General features: G+C 40.7%; 1 protein-coding gene across 7 annotated transcripts in view; it reads left to right on the forward strand.

Moving 5' to 3' along the window:
• DENND2B (DENN domain containing 2B) overlaps positions 1-17,032 on the forward strand; it is a 153,181-nt gene that overhangs the window by 55,122 nt on the left and 81,027 nt on the right. For all 7 annotated transcript variants that reach the window (XM_050975355.1, XM_030240508.2, XM_018907914.3 and 4 more), the window contains one exon: positions 11,097-11,201. In XM_050975355.1, the coding sequence (XP_050831312.1) occupies positions 11,122-11,201 (80 nt within the window). In that variant the 5' untranslated portion in view covers positions 11,097-11,121. The remainder of the gene's footprint in view (positions 1-11,096; positions 11,202-17,032) is intronic.

The raw sequence follows: 17,032 nt of genomic DNA on the forward strand, positions 1-17,032 counted from the left end.
AATGAACTGTGTTATCAGAGAATAAGCTGAGTTGGAAGGGACCCATGAGGAGCATGGAGTCCAGCTCCTGGCCCTGCACAAGACACCACAAAAGTCACACCAGGTGCTTGAGGGCATTGCCCAAGCGCTTCTTGAGCTCAGTCAGGCTCGGTGCTGTGACCATTGCCCTGGGGAGCTGTTCCAGTGCCCAAAGACCTCTTGAGTGAAGAACCTTTTCCTAATATTAAACCTAAACTTCACCTGACACAACTTCAGGCTGTTCCACAGTTGATCATAGCAAAATCTGCTTTGACATTTTTGTTGTGAGTAGACAGGTCCAATTTTGGAGGTCTGGTTGATGCAGAATTATTGTCTACAGTAACCACACTTCAAAAGAAACAATAAAAATATTTTTGTATAGGGAGCAGATCCAAATTGGACTTCTGCTGCATTCAGCTTAAAACCATAGGAAAGAAGACAAGAAAAATTAATTCCAGCTTTAGTGCCAGTGCCATTCTAAAAGCTTGCTCAAATATGGACTCCCATGAGATGGGGAAAGTTTGAGTCAAACACTGCTGTAGGCTCACTCATGTTCCAAGTAAGAGAGCACATGTCTTCAGATAATAGATTTTATACCCTGGTGTTGTTTTGAAGAAGATATTTCCATATGGGTGCTATACCAAATTTTCCCTTCTTGTGTGGAATGCTTTCTGCTTGGCAAAAGGCCAAAACATTCCCTGCAAGGGAGAAGGGGCTGAAATTTTATCTGATCAGAGTGTTAATCTGTGTCCCTTAGGCTTATCTCGTGGCTGTTTCTGTGTTGCAAGGGCAATGCTGCATATGCCTTTTCAATGAGATCATTGCAAAATCAAATTGCTATTAAATTATATTTTACTCACAGTTTTGAACTGAGCTAAAGTAGGAGCACCAGTGCTAAACCTTTGAGTAGGAATGCTGGTGCTGGAGCAGCATTCCAAATGCTGTCTGGATAAAATTAATGATTTCACACAAATATTTCAAGTTAAGGTTACATGTTTCAATACTGTTAAACATAAGTGGTAGCACATTATGGCACTGCAGCCAACCTGCAAACAAGAAAGGGGACCCTATTCCTGCACACACTGGCTACTTGTTATTCCTGGACACATCCAGCTGACTGTAAGGGCACGGGATCACATTTTCTACCTGACATGTTTCTGAGGTTGTGCTCTCCTGTGCCCTCTCTGGCATTACAGATGTTCAGAATTGCATTGCAAGCAGAGAAGTGGGATTTGGGAAGCTTGGGAGCATTCTTCACAGGCCTGTGTGATGAGGGCAGTGCTTGTCTGACAGCCCCTGTGGGTCTCTCTCTCCCCAGTCTGAGAACGAAGCACTTCAGGCTGTAATGCTCCTCTGTGTCAGGTTTACTCCTGCTCTGTGGGCTGTGAAGAAAGATTGTTCCCTCAGCAGAACTCTCCAGCACAGTGGGTCTATTCAAGCCTGCGTCTGGGAAGATAGTTAGTGCCTTCATTTATGAAATTCCTATCATAGAAGTGTGAGTTCTTTGCAACAGCGGCTGGTCTCTTGAGAAGGCTCCAACATGTCATGTACACAGCTGCATGTAAATCATTTTCATAAAAGGAAAGAAAAGAAGCTCTTTCACATCATCAAATACCATCTCCCAGCATGTGAAGGTTTTAAAGATATGTGATACCATTCACAGTTTGTTTGTGGATTTGTTTCTGTTTGCTTCCTTCTAAACCCCTGTGGTTCCCTCCTGCCACTCTGGATGCAGCGCGCATGGGAACAGAGCTAGAGTTTCTGGGGCTGCTGCTCGGTTTTCTATCTCTGCTGGGAAAGGCTGCTGCTGCAGAAATCCTCAGCAGAAACTCCACTGGCAGGAACCACTGTCCAGAGTGGTTTGGTGGCTGCAATCAGCTCCAGTGGGTGGATGGGGAGGTGTTTCCCTGCCTCCTCCTACAAGGAATGTTAAAACAGGTTTAAGTGTTTCCAGTTGTTTCTCTGGCTAGTGGTTGGAGGCCTGATGAAAGGTGATTTATAACACTTTTGCTTGTGGTAGTTTGTTGAAACTTTCCTTTCATGCAGATGGCAAAGGTCAATGCTGTGGGAGCTGAACCCTTTCCTTGGGAAAAGTGCCTCTGCTGATGGCTGTGGATACCTGTGGCTGAGCCATAGGTGGGAAGGCTCTCTCTTCAACTCCCTATCAGCTTGTGATAGCTAGGGAAGAAAGCTTATTTACATGGTTGTTACAAAGCCAGGGGATATCACTGAGGACCATGATATCATTTAATTTTCAATACATCCAATTCTTCATAATTTTTATCTTATAAAAATGTCCTTTCTAGGAAGAAACAGTTCGTCCTCTCTTGGACCTTACTGGCATTTTTTACATTTGTGAAGGGCAACTCTTGAAATTCCTTATGTTTCTTCTACTGGCTTTTCAGTGTAGATTCACACTTTCCTTTTTTTTTTTCTTTTTGGTTTTAGTGTGGAAGAGTGAAATTCCAGCAAGGCTGACTTAGTGAAAACTGAATTAGTGTTGATGGCTGGAGAGAAATGTAACTTGATCTTCTGTCTCCAGTGCTTGAATCAGGAACTGAAATAATTGTTCTAAGACTCTGGTCAAGTTGCCAGAAAATGGAGCAGTGCTTCTGCCAGATGGTCACCGCAGAAGTGCCAGACATTCCTCCCCTCTTTGAGCTTGCAAGTGTGTGTATTTGAGAAGGAAAATACACACAGGCAGCAGGGAACTGAAATGCTGTTCTCCCTGAGATGCTTGCTGAGGTGCAGAGCCATGCTGTGGGCAGCACCCACAGGGATATCAGTGTGTGATGTCTGGTGAAGGGATACAGACACAAAAGCTTGGGCATAGGAGATGTCTCTGTTGAGCAGTGACATTAGTCACTCTGTCACAGGGCTTGACAGACAACATCAGGTAAATCCACCAGAAATGGAGCTGCAGGGCCCATCATACAGCAAGGAGAGCTAGTTCAGTACCTGAAGGAAATGTGGCTCACTGGAAGAGGTGATGTTGCCTGTCAACTGCTGAGCCCAGCTGTGCTGGTTAATGATTGGTGCCTTTAACTGAAACCATGGTGTACTACTACAGCCCTGTCTTGTAGGAGCTGCTGGTGCCATAAATCTTGTTTTTTCCATATTAGAAAGATGGAGATATCTTTGGAGTTATTGAAGTGTCTTGGACTTTTTCTTTCCTGCCCCATTTTTGTTGCTATAGCTACTATAATTTTCATTAACAAAGGGAATAAGTAGTTCGCTGTGCTTAGTTTCTTATTGTCATTCTGCTATATTATTATTCTGCCAATATTCTCTCAGTCATTTCTTCTCTTCTCTTTTTCCTCCAATCTCCCTTAGAACCAATTCTGTAAAGAAACTGCATGAATCTAGAAACTGCAACTCTCCTGCAACCATTGCAGGGCTGTGTGTGTGGGGGGGATGAGGCTTCTACCCATGAATCAGGGACTCAAAAAACTTGAATTTAGATTTGAGTTTGTGTATTGAATGAATAGCTATGCAGACCCTGAGCACTTCTCACTCTCATGGACTTGCACCTGCTTTGCAGGACTACAGCAATTTCTGTCTCATGTCAGTATTACAGATCCATTTTTCTTGAAGTATCTTCAGAAAAATCCCAGGTTTATTCCATGAGGAAGATTTTAGCCATGGAATGAAAACATCCTGGAGCTTGAGGAAAGTTGGGCTGCTTTCTCTGGGGGACACAGAGTGTGTTCCCATTGTGGAGGGGAAGAAGGGGGCTGTATTTCTCTCCCCACTTGGGGTTTCTTATTACCCTTTCATATTTCTAAAAAATCTCTTCACTTTCTTGTTTCCCATGTGTGTTTTTCTCATAGTATGTTAGCTATCCTTCACCTCACCTTTGCTCTACCAGTCTTGAACTCTTCTGATGTTTGCCTGGACCTCACTCCTCCTCTCTGCTTCTTCTTTTGCATGCATCCTGTTTCAGCAACTAGGAGGAAGGTTGGGATTCACTCATTTTTCTGGCTCCATGCTTCTCTCTGATAATTCTTTACTTAGGTTTCTGAGGTGGGAACTTAGGCAGGGCATGGACTGCACCTTTCAGTCAGGCTGCTCACACCTCGTTGCAGTTTATCATCCTGGGAGCACAGGGGATTTGGGTTTGTTTCTTTTGGCTTGGGACATGTAGAGTTTGAAGGAGAGGGAGGTGGTAGCCAAGGTGTTCATAGACATGAAGGGAACCTGAATTGGAAAGCCACTGTGCATGAGAGAGCTGCTCATTGCCTCAAATCAAGCCAGTTTTAAGCCTCCATCTCTGGTACAGCAGTGATGTTTGGATAGATTCCTGAGGTAGTAGGAAAATTAGGAGTACCTTTGAGAAAATGGGCCCTTCAGCCAGATGCCAGAATGTGGGTGCTGGGCTTTACTCTCTGGTACTGAATTTGCAGATCTTACCTCTAAACAGGTTTCCTAGGACTGTGGCTGAAATCCATGTCAGAGCTCCAACACAGCTCAGAGCTTCTGCATCCTGCAGATGTTGCCTTAAGTGCAAGAACATAATTTCTAAATGTAAGCAGAGACCTTCCTGAAAGGTTCCTGCACAAATCCCTAATACAAACAATGGACTTAGTTGCCATCCCATTTGTTGCTGCTGATGCCTGTGTCCAGGTTCACTTCTGGATGTACTTTGGATGCAGGGGAGCTAAGATTCTCTCTAGAGGAATTAAAATCTTTTGTGTGCCTTTCTACAGATTCCCTGGGTAACTGCCAAGAGCTAAAGAGACTGACCCAATGTTGTTCTCATAGCTTTGTACAAGCCAAGACAACTTTGGCCAATGCTTTCCACTTATATCCATGAGGTCTCCAGCCCATACCTCATCGTCCCAGGGTGCCTTTATATCTTCATATTGAGACAGTCCATGCAAATTAATACTTTCTTCACTGGAAGCACTAGCACTTCTAGATGGGTATCATGGACAAGACTTGTTTCTGGGAGATATTGGCTCAGAACAGTCACTAACACACAGTGATCTAACTAGAAGGAGATTCATGGTACCTCCATAGGTCAGCTCTTGACCTTACTGAGATATCCAAAGATGATTGCCCTTCCTCCCATCATGTATCATTGCAACACTTTGCAAGGCCTATAACTGCTAATAATTTTACAATTCTTATTCTAGCAGGGCTCTGAGAGGGAGCCACATGTGTCTGACAGTCAGGAACGGAAGTGTGCTGACAACTCTGGGCACAGCAGCTTGCTCTGTAGGATGGCTGTGACCCATGTTTTGCCTCAGATGATGCTCTAACAAATCAAAACCTACAGCAGCTGCAAAGCCAGGATGTTTCTCAGCTGTCTGGCAGACTTTGTCAGTCAGCCTTGGTGTGAGGGGCATTCAGTCACGGGTGTCAGCTCAACTGAGAAGTTCCTTCTAAGACTTACTAAGACTTTTGTCTTTGTTTGTTCACTCTGTGAATTGCATTGGGATGTTTTTAGGGACTGGTCACACCCTGTGGGAAATACCAAAGGACGTTTTCTCATCTCTATTTCTCATCTCTCTCTATTTTCTCATTTATTGTATCCTTTGTGACACAAGAGATATTAATGAAAAAGAGTCTTTGTTCCTCAAAGCTACCCAACTCTTATTCCTTAGCAAATTTAAAATTTGGTTTTTGTGTCACAAGAAGTAATTCATTATTGTGCAAATGGTGTTGGTGTTGCTATTAGAGCATTATGACTTCACTGAGGAGTAAGGAACAGGTGAGCTCCTGAGACTTAAATGGTTGTTTTTATGCAAAAATCCTGAAGATGAAGGGAAAGAAAAAAGAAAGAATAATACCAAAGAATTGTGATATATCTTGGGCATAGTTTCTAAGTAGACCCTTTCTACCCTGGTATCTCAAATCAAGATATTTAAGCTTGGAATAGTTAATGTATTTTTTCAAACCCAAACCTTTTCCTTAGCCTACACAGGGAAAGACTAATTTCTGGTTCAATAACAGACATATTTTCTGTTCATGCCTCCTTCTCTAAATTTCTTCCTTGACTGTGATGTTGTTTTCCTTCCATTTGGAAGCTGTGATTGCCCTAGGATTGCTAAGGGTAATGGAGGAGCTTAGCCCCAAGTTCTTACCTAGTTCAGGCATCAGGTTTGGACTGCAGTGTATTTCAAGTCAAGTCTGTTCTCTCTACAAGGTACTGCTCATTTCAGTTAAGGGGGCAGGGGAAGAATAGCTTGAGAGAAGATAAATTAAGTAATAAGAAGATAAATTAGGGTGAGGAAGAGAGAATAAAGGTACCAAATAGGAAAGAACGAGAACATCAGAAAAAGGAAAAGCATTTTAGGTGGCAGAAAAACAGGAAAGGAGGGTGAAGGGTGCATGGAGAGCTGTCTTTGCTTTAGGCAGAGTGCTGGGGGGTGGTAACTTCTTTCCCCTCTAGTAAGTGCTGTAACATCTATTTCCCAGTAGTACCAGTTCAGTTCAGTGGGAACTGAACTGCTGAGAGGGTGGTTTGGGCATTGCAAGGGTCAATGGCAGCCAAGTTCACCAGTCCTGCTGGTTATAGTGGGAAGTTTGTGCTAGAATTAAAGTTGCCACCTAGCTGTGAAAGCTTAGCAGAGAGACTCGTCACTGACTTGGTTGAAAACAGGCTGTGGATTATAGGAAGGGAAATTTTGGATGAGACTGTGGAGTTAATCCCAGTCCAGAGATCAGGTATTATATATTTGGAGTCTGGTAGCAATGTTCTCAGGAGTCTCTGCAGGTGCCCTCTCAAGGCAGGAATTGTGAAACATTTTACTGGGCTTTCTAGTTCATCAGAACTGCCGTGGTTCTGGAAGGACATAATTATCTGTTTTACTGGAAGGGAGTAGGCAAACTGCCACAAAGCAGGCTGCAACCCCTAAACAAAAGTTCAACTGTGCTATACCTCTTGACATGTGGGCAAGCTCCCTTAAAGCACTCAGAAAAGCAAATTAATGTGTTAACTTCTTAATGGCTAAAGCCATTCTCTTGCAGCTACTGTTAAGAGAAAAATAAGTAGACACATCAATTGTTATAAATATATTTATGCAAGTTTGTGTTTATTGTATTTTTTCAAAAACATGAGTTTGTTTTAGCAACCTGTAGTTCTTCCCTGTTATGACTTCCTGTTATGCCTCCAAGTCTCTGCCCCTGTGGGGCAGACCAAAGGAGTAGTATTTTCCCATATTTTCCAGATCCCAGATCAGTGGAATTTCAAGGGGAAGGTAATCTGCATGAAAAACTCAATCAGAACTCAAGATCTCAAGTAGATTACAAAGCATAGTGATAATGCCAGGAGAGGGCTTGGGAACCTACATTCAGAGGCTCCCTTTTCAAGTCATCAGACACCACATGTAAACTGTTCTTCTGGGTTCAGTGATATTCACCTTCCACAGAAGGAGAGGAAGGCATCAGTTCTTGGAATGTGCTAACTGATAGACACTGTGTATTAGAAATCAGGAGGTTTTCTTGAAGCTATAAAGCAATTTAAGCATTCTGTGTTGCCTTGACTTTCCAGGGGCTTGCTCCAAGCCTCACTCCTCTACCCACTCCCATTCACAGCTTTTAGTGAAAAAAAACCAAAAACCTTCCACTTTTTCAGTAGTGGGACTGAGAGTGGGTGCTTCCAAAGTGTTGGGATGCTTTAGGAAACTAAGAATAATTTTAAATTGCAGAGGGGAGGAGCAGAGGGTTTACCCCTCCCCTGCTAACACTTGCTGATGGAATTAGACATTCAGGGGTGCTGTACTGTTCATTAGCCCAAAGTGTGATGGCTTTAAAATTTCCAAGCTACAGTTTAATTTCAAAAGTGTAAGTATACCATAAACAGGGGGGAAGATGGTCCATATTCTGTCACTGGAGCTTCTTGCAATTATAAAGATCTCTTAGGAAACATCCACTTTGTAGCAGCCCTTTTTGGTCAGGATACTGAACCCTTGCCTGGCATGAGCAGCAGATCCCATGTTGCCATCACCTAATTTCTCATATTTGCCTGTCATCTTCAGGTTTTGATCATGATAAATGGTTTGTGGAGGTTTCAGGCAACATTGATATAATGATTCTACCATTTGGGCTCATTAAGTTGCCAATTTGAGAGCTATCCTAGTGAAATTAGTAAAACTGGGCCTGGAGAGCAAAGCACAAATTATGTCTAAGGGTTTCAGAGGAAGTCTTTACATTTACAAATAAAACAGAATTCTGCATTTTTCGACCAGGTTTGTTAGATGGTTTATGAGACAATGCAAAATCTGTGTGACATGATTATTCTTGGTTTTTTTTTTTTAACAGTATGTCACAATACTTGAGAGATTTTGGTTTCCATTGCTTTGTGAAGAATAAGTTGCAAATACTGTAATGTGGAATGCTCTCACCCAAGCCCAAGGGATGTGATTCTGACCCTACAATGGTTCAATAAACTTGCAGGCTGTCAGACTCACAAGAAGGCTATAAGATAACTTTCTATATAGCAATAACATTTACTTTAGGTTTTCTCTCCTTAGTTTAGGTTTTCTCTCTTGTTTCTTTGTCTGTTTTTTTTTTTCCCTTATTTTTTGGATGAAATGGATTGGTGGACAGGGAGGTGAATTTTTTGGGGTGATATAAGTCTTTCCTTACAGGCACCTCTGTAAATGGCTGATCACTTTTCTGCCATGTTCATGTTGTTTGCATTTTTTCTGCATATGCTGAGACAATACCAGCATCACCTACATTAAAATATTCATCCAAAATAAGCTTTAAAGGAAAATTGAATAGAAAAGTCAGTTGATATCATAGTCTCAACTGCATAAGAAGGAGCACACTTACATCAGTAAATTGACATATCTTGAGAAATTGTCTTTAGGAACTCAATTTATCTTTAGTTGAAAGCAAACCACTTTTTCTATCTGACATTTAAGGAGGCTTTGGAATGTAATATTTAAATTAAATAAATTTAAATGTTGTTGATGATGATTTTTTTCAAGCTTTGACATACTTTTCTTCCCTCCCTACCCCCTTCTGATTTTGGGTTTGGGAAAAGTGGACTCTCAAAACCAGCAGCACAAAAGCACACTATATTTTTTTAATGTGTCAGGTCAGTCTCCCATCTTTTTGAGGGTCTCTTTGGCTTATTTTTGACTTGAACAAAAAAGCAGATCTTGGAAAATTAATGTTACACATGCATGCTAACAGCTATTGTTCTGCTTATGCTGTGTTTATCTCTCTTGTTTTTCTCACATTAAGAGTTAAAAAGTGATTTAGATTTAGGACAGCAAAAGTATTGAACTGGTGTGTGGAAAACAATAAAAAAACTGCTTACTCTCTGTGGAATGTACAGTCCTAGAAAGCTTGGCCAGCATTAGCAGGCTGCCTTTTTTGTCCCAAGCAATCCCTTTTCCAGTCGGAACAGGCAGTTCTGTAACAGTCCTGTAATCTTGATAATGTAACTCTAACAATAACAATGAGACACTGGAGGAATTTAGGGAGCTTCAGTGTAGAAAAAATGTTACCAACCAGGGGGGAAAAAAAAAATCTCTCTGCTTAATCTGGGAAAATTGATACAACGCAGCAGAGAAGGACAAGTAGACCTGGAGTTTGTGGTCAGCATTATTGACTCTGCCTTTGGAGCTGCAGTCTGCAGATTTTCTGACTGTGTATGTGGCAGAACTGCTTGCAATAAAGTGGTTTAGAGAATGTCCCTTGACTGTGATAGGTCTGTTAGTATAGGGATTTTTGTGTGTTGTCAGCCCCCAGCTTGTTTTGCAGCATCACATTACAGTGGCTTCTCAAGCAGTCTGGACTTCCTGTGGGTTTGAGTAAACAAGAAGTTTCGTAACACTCCTTATTTTTGTATTAGCTGTGTTGTTAATGGTCGTAAAAATTGGTAGTTCTGGTCAGACCCTGGGTGGCAGTGTTGCAAACCATGGTAGATGTTTTAGTTTATAAACTAAGCAGCATCTTAGAAACCACCCAGACTGGTGCCAGCAGAGCCACAGAATCCTTCATAAATGACTCCTGTAGCACCAGGTGGAGTAAATACTGTTTCTTTTCTTTCTCAAGGGACTCTGCTGGCATTTTAGGAATTGTATCACAACATGAAAATACATTCTTCCGTCATTTTGCAAAATATTTCTCAAGGGATTACGATGACAGAAGAAATGGCCACTAAGAGCTGTGCTTTACGCTGAAGAACCATGAGATATAGTCAATGGAGGGGCTAATGACATTCCAATGATATTAGGGATTCCTGCTTTTGCATCCCTTGGATGACATCCTGGCCTTTACTCATATTCATGTCCTCCCTTCAGTCACAGCATGATATGGCTGTTAAGAGAGCAGAATGAAGGCAAAATAAATAATGGTACTGGGCTGTTCCTTTGCCAGTGTGCAGCAATGTCTCAGAAGTGAGACCTATCTTTTGAGCACACAACTTTATACACAGGGCTGAAATTAAGTCCACTGTTTTTGGGATTACCAAATAGTTAAAAAAACAGCTAGGAAGTGATAAAGATTCTTTATATTACCTGAGATTTTAAAAGTGTCCCAAGACAGCTTTACTTAAAGAATCCTGAGGCCAATAGAGAAAACTGCTTGTGATATTTTTATATCACAAGCAAATTTGAAAATTATATTCAAAAATTCATCATTTCACTATTAGAAAATATTTCCATAATAGAGCTGCACTTTAAAGGTGAGAAAGCTTTTTTTATTCCTTGGGATAGCTGTGGTGTGGTCAAACTTCCAGTCACAGCTACAGTGTTTGAAAATATCACACAGTGCTGTTGCTGGCATCTCCACATACTCTGAAGGATGGAAGAGCCACACCAAACCTGTCATCTTTTGTGGACTTAGTATCAAGCTCTGTTCATCAGACAGGCCAGCACCTGAAGCACACACCTACTTCTCATAAGTTATTTCCATTTATAGCACTGGGCTGTGATAAACTTGGCTGTGGATGTGCAATAGCAGCAGTAAAAGGTTTTGTTTTTCAGGCTCATCACTACACTGATTGCATTTTATAGAATGAAAAGCAACCTGGAGTTCTGCCTTTACACAGAACAGTAGTTCAAGGAGTTAATTGTCATTTGGGCTTGCTGAAGCTTAATTGACTTTTCTTCTCACAGATATCCACATTTCTAGGAAGCAGAAATGACCATGACTGCCAACAAGAACAGCAGTGTCAACAGCAGAGCTGGAGGGAGTAAAGTGCCTCAGGACACTCTGGATAGGTAAGTGGAGAACTGCAGGATTTGTAGATTTTGAGTAAAGTCTGTCTGTGTTTGGAGCAAGATGTCTGTTCAAGGGTAAGCAACCTCTATTCTGACAGAAAGGGAGCTTTGCTGGGCTGAGGGAAGTTTTTTTTGTAGGGAGTGAAGGACCCAAGGTATGAAGAACATACCTTATTGAACAATTACTGCTAATGGGCTGGTTATGATGGCAGTGATTGCAAGGAAGGACTGTGTGGAAGGTGCTGTATAGATCTCAGAAGTTTTGAGCTGAATTCCTAAGCCAAGGGATTGCATGCCAGCTTTCCTGCACTGCCAATCTCCAGTTGGTGTTTTGTGTTGGTTTGTGTCACATTCCCTCTGCTGTTTCTGCCTTCACAGACCATGGCCAGACTGTCTCCTGTTGCAGGTCAGGCAGCAGGTGGGAAAGGGCTGAATGTAAAGTACAGGGCTCATCTGTTGCTTTGCTTATTTGTCCTTTCTGTAGCATTAAAATAATTTGCAAAGTAGATTACCTTTGTAATTCATAGTTAGGGGAAAAACTAAACTTTTAAAAATGTACAATCAAAGAAAGATGCAGAAAACCAGCAGCCATTCTGGTTTTTTTTATTAGGTATGTTATGCTATGGTAGAGCTCAGCAGAGGTGGGATCCATATCCTTGTACACTTCCCAGTTTGTGTGTTTGCCATCTCCTAGTACAAAATAGTAAGAAGATAAAATAATGAGGGCCGGGGGCTTAAGGATTTTCTAGAGAGATATTAATATGTAGATATTAATAACAGTTACTTAATGATCTCTGGAGCTCTCAAGTTGTTTATTGCCCTTTCACCTGTGCAGACAGATCCGGGCTCAGAACTTGGGTCTAGACTTTGGCAAACTTTGGACAAGTCTCTCATTTTGAAATAATTTCCATTCTGAATAGCTTAGAAAGTACTGTGGGTTACTAAGTTATTGGATAGTAACTGTCAAATAAACTGTCTTTCCTTATCATCATCTGTTTCGATTAGAATTTGTCAGGAAGAGATTTTTCTAAGTACAAGTAAAAGCCTGAAGCTAAGGACAATCTTTAAGGTGCACTTGCACAACAAGGGATGAGATGAATAGGTGATCATGCACCATTTCTCCATCCATTGTTTTGCCTTATGTAATCTTCACCTGTCTCTGAGAAACCCTGCAAGAGGATGCTATCTGAGCCAACCATGAGCATTCTTCCTTTGAGTCAGACTGTAAATCACTGTTGTAAGGGCTGGCATCATAAAAGTTCAAAGCTTGCAAAACTTATTGTAATCATGTTCAAAGATTCACTTAAACTGAACAGTTTCTGTCTTTATTTATTGTGGGATTTGACTGGGCATTTGGAAACCTGCAAAAGTACTTTATAACCTGTGGTGCCAGAGTTTCAGTTAGTGCTGATACTGGCATAACACAGGTGTAGCAGTCTCCTGGTTGCTAAGATATATTTTTAAGAATTATTTTCTTGTCAGTCTTAGTTTTGGTGGGGTTTATTGTTTCAAGATTGTTCAGTTGATGGTCTTAAAGGTATTTTCCAGTCTCAATTATTCTGTGATTCTAAGATGCAAGGTGTGATTCAGGGATATGGTGACATCAGCTGGTTCAACATTTTGTGATTCCTTATAGGTCAGAAGCAAAGGTCAGTAAAGTCTCTAGAAGTCTTTCTAATTACTTTGGCTGTGATTTAGATCCCTGTAGATCATGGATTTAAATTTTAATAATAAAAATCCTCAGTGGAAAGAAGGTGCCTCCACGTAAACATCCATACTGCTGCATGCTTTGCAGGCATTAAGATTTTTGCAGTAACTAAAATTGCCTTGGTCCTCACCAGAGTGGGAATTAACTGTCATGAATCACCAGAGCCATTTTTCCACCAGAGTTGTTTGGATGGCACTTGAGGAAATGAGGGAAAGACAGAGAACAGGGCAAGGACATTATCTGGGAGGATAACTGTGAATTTCACCTGAGTATCTGGTTGTGGGATTCATGGGTTTCTGCTGTGAGCACAGGAGGGGAAAAAGAACTCTTGGATCTGAAGCAAGTGATGTGTTTTAAACAAAACCACACTAATGCATTTTTTTAAAGGTACCTGAAGTTCATTCACCACTTGTTAAAACCTGAGATTTGTGTGTGTGTGTTAGGAGAGAAAACTTGACTGTGCTCAGAATGGGAAAATTGTAGAATGACAAGGGTGGTTGAAGGTAGAAGCATTTTCACTACAAGACAAGAGTAGATTTATTGTGACTCTTCATCCTAGAAAGGAAATGGAAGGCATTGAAGGGAAGAGGAGTATCTGAAATTATATATAGAACAGAGATGATAAATAGGGAAAAAATACTCTTTCCATTTAAGAACTAATACTAATCCAATGAAACCAGAAGATAACAGGTTCAAAATCAGTTGAAAAGAAGGCATTTTTTTAGCAGCATGTTTTTAAACCATTAAACTTACTCTTATGTGATGCTGCAATCAGACAAATCTATGGAAGAAAAATCTTCCAAAGCCTTTTAGTCACAGAAATAAAATCTCTGAGTCAACAGACTTAAACTGGTTAAGCTGCACTGCACGTTCTTATTCTCTTCTCCAGGCACCTGCTAACTCTCATGGTCAGTGACTGAACCTTGGACCAGGAATGCTTTTTTGGTCCAAGCCAGAGGGAACATTCTGATGTTGTTTGGAACAAGAGTCAGTTACAGGAAGCAAATTGGAGAAATTGCAGAAAAGTTATGCTTACAAAAGGAGACTCTGGCTTTCAGTGAGCTTCCAGAGTACAACTTTAATCCTTCCTTGTGAGTCACTGAGGTGAATGCCAAGGAATGGAAGGATAGGAAAGCACCTTGTGTGTAGCTGGAAGTGACTTCTTAGCAATTCTGGCAGGAAGCAGCTCTATGAAATCTTCTTAATCCTTCCGCAGAGGACAAAGGAGCCCATAGCATGATTGCAGCTAGTGCACAACCACAACCCTGTTGCATCAAATGAGTTTGATTTCACCATAGTTATGAGGATCAATATAACTCTGAGGAAACCTTAGGAGAACAGAAATCACAGAAAGGCATAGTGGTGTTTGTAGCTCTCTCTCCTTACAATGTGGCTTGCTTTCCCTCAGCAAATGATTTAATGTTTATCTGGAGTATTTGGGTTTTATCAGAAACTCTATTTGTTGTTAGTGTTTGTCCAAAACTTGTGTTTTTTCCAGTGCAATCAAAGGTTAATGTAGGAATGGCACTACTGTCTTTGGCTTAAAAATCACCTCTACACTGCACTGTATTAAAACAGGCCAATAGTTGTGTCTATGAAGTCATGCTCTAGTTAGCAAAATGCAGCTTTCAAACTTGTAGGCTGTTTAATATAACAGATACAAGGAGTAAAAAAAAATCCTGAACAAAAGATTTATATATCATTATATCAATATATCATTATATCTTAAAATTGAAGCTCAGTTTGAGATGCTAGATGCAACAAGGACCAGCCCAGAGTTGAAAAATATTTAGAGTTATGTGGCTACATAACTTCTCTAAATAATTCTTAATGTCTTTGCCTCTGGCTAATTTGCCATCTCTTAACTCTGCATCTCCAGGCATTTTATACACTTGAGCCTTCTCAAATGCTGCAGGTAACTGAAGCACAGGAAGGGTTTGTTTTTGGAGGACCCCATTGATTCAGTTTTTTATCAGAGTTTATTGTCTGATGCATAAATAACATCAGATTTTGAAGATACAGACCTCTTCCCGTGTGTTTGTAAGTGGCAGAATTTCTCTCAGCTTGTAAAATTTTCTGTGGTGCAGGGTGTGCCTTATGTATGGGTCCCAACTTGGAGAACAGAAGAGGGCTTCGGAAAGCTCAAAAACATTTTACAAAAACAATTACAGTGAACAAAAATTAAGTTTGCTGCAGATAAATGTTTTACTAGCATGGTGACTTTGGTAGACTATATAGAGGGACTGCTGTGAGAGCAAGAACAAACATTTAAACAAACTTTCAAATTAATCTCTGAGTTTGATTTGGGAAGATAGCCAAGGCAGAAACCAACCCTGATTCCAGTTGTGGAAAAGGATTATGTCTGAGGAAAACTGTTCTCAGAGGCTATGTGTCCAAGGAAAGCTGTGCCACTGGAATCACAGGTGTTTTGACACAGTCTGGATTTTGTGATGTGGATTGTTGTCTTTCCACCCAAGCTCCACAGGAAAGGTGGCGTCCTCACCAGAGGATGTTGGTGGAGGATGTTCTCCAGCTGAGCAATCATGATTTATTGGCACAATAAACTGGGGGCACTGATGTCAGGGGGTGCTATAGCAAGACATCAGAGATTTGTGCAAAAAAAGGATTACATCTGCAATTTGCCACTAGCACCAAGTTAAAAAGTGTCTATTCAAATAAAGCTCATAAAACTTCTTTCTAAATATTTTTAGTTGAATCTTTGAACCAAATACATTCTTACTTATTAAAACTGAACTGTGATATCATGAGTTGGATCTTCTTGCTTGGGAAGAACTGAACTGAGTACCCACAAACCTCTAAATACACGCTTGGGATTTTATCTCTCAGCAGCGTATGAGGACATTCATGATGTCACAGAGTTTGACACTTCCATTAGCCTAACCTGCTGAGATATGTTTGCACTGGCTTTGTTGCTCAGAACTTTTTCCTTCTCCAAAATTTAAGTTAATAGGACAGAAATTTAATAGGTGGAGCTACCTTACCTCCAGTGAGGGCAACAGAGAAGAACCACAGAGTCTGGACTAATGTAACTAGAGACACGCCATGAATGTTTCAGGTGGATTGTTTATAATTTCATAAGTATCAAATAAAAGAATGACTTACATTTCTTGACAAAGTAAGCCTAGGTTACTTACTAGGTCATTTTCTAGGATACCAGAAATACTGTTTTGGGTTGGTTTCTTGTCTCCATCATATACACAGGTCCATGCTCAGCCATTTCACATGCATGTCAAGGTCCTGTGTTTTATTACTGCATTTCTCTCAAGGCAGAAACAATCTTAGAAAAGTCTTAGAAACTAAGAAAACTTCTAGAAAAATCTTAGTTGAAGGAAGACTTTGTGCCTGTGCTTCAGCCTTAAAAACCCGAGATGTGTGATCACTTCCAAAATCAGTCATACTCAAGCCAAGCTCATTCAGTTTTATATCAAATGTATTTATTTATTTTAAAGCGAAATTAATTCTTGGTCCACATTACTAAATCCAACTAAAATACTTTGTTTCCCTTGAAAGGATTATGTGGTTATGGGCTGGGCAGAAATCTAGAAATATTTTGCCTTAGGAATTGACACCTCCAGAATCCTTAAATAAAAGAATGTGTAGATACATCCAGTGCTGGAGTTAAGCAGAGCTCTGCTGTCAGTGCTTGAGTAGGGCTGGCAGTTTTTTTGTTCTCTGGCTTGCCCTTAGACTGCTTTATTTTCTTCCCTTTCTACAGTAAAATTTTCATTTCAAAGATAATCTCAAGTCTTGAGGAAAACTCATCTGTTTAGGGAGAAGAGTCATCTTCAGAGAGGGGGCAGGATGTGTCTCTAAATAAGAGACATCCCTTCATGGATGCAAATGTGGGGCCTTTTGTTTGTGTTATCAGATATGTAACAATATGCCTTTAATTCTTCTTCACTTAATCCTTTTGCTACTCCAAATACAAGGAAAAAATAAACCAAACAAATTAACCAGTGCTCCTCAGCTCTGTGTTGAACTGTAGGCACTGCCCAAATTTATTGTCAGGTCATTCATGCAGATGAGATCCAGTCTGCCTAAATTACCACTGACAATGGATTACCTTGTGACTAATGCAGAAGAGCTGTGTTCACATCCAGGG

Source organism: Serinus canaria, chromosome 5 (genome assembly GCF_022539315.1).
Source record: "Serinus canaria isolate serCan28SL12 chromosome 5, serCan2020, whole genome shotgun sequence".
NCBI classification, from domain to species: Eukaryota; Metazoa; Chordata; class Aves; order Passeriformes; family Fringillidae; genus Serinus; species Serinus canaria.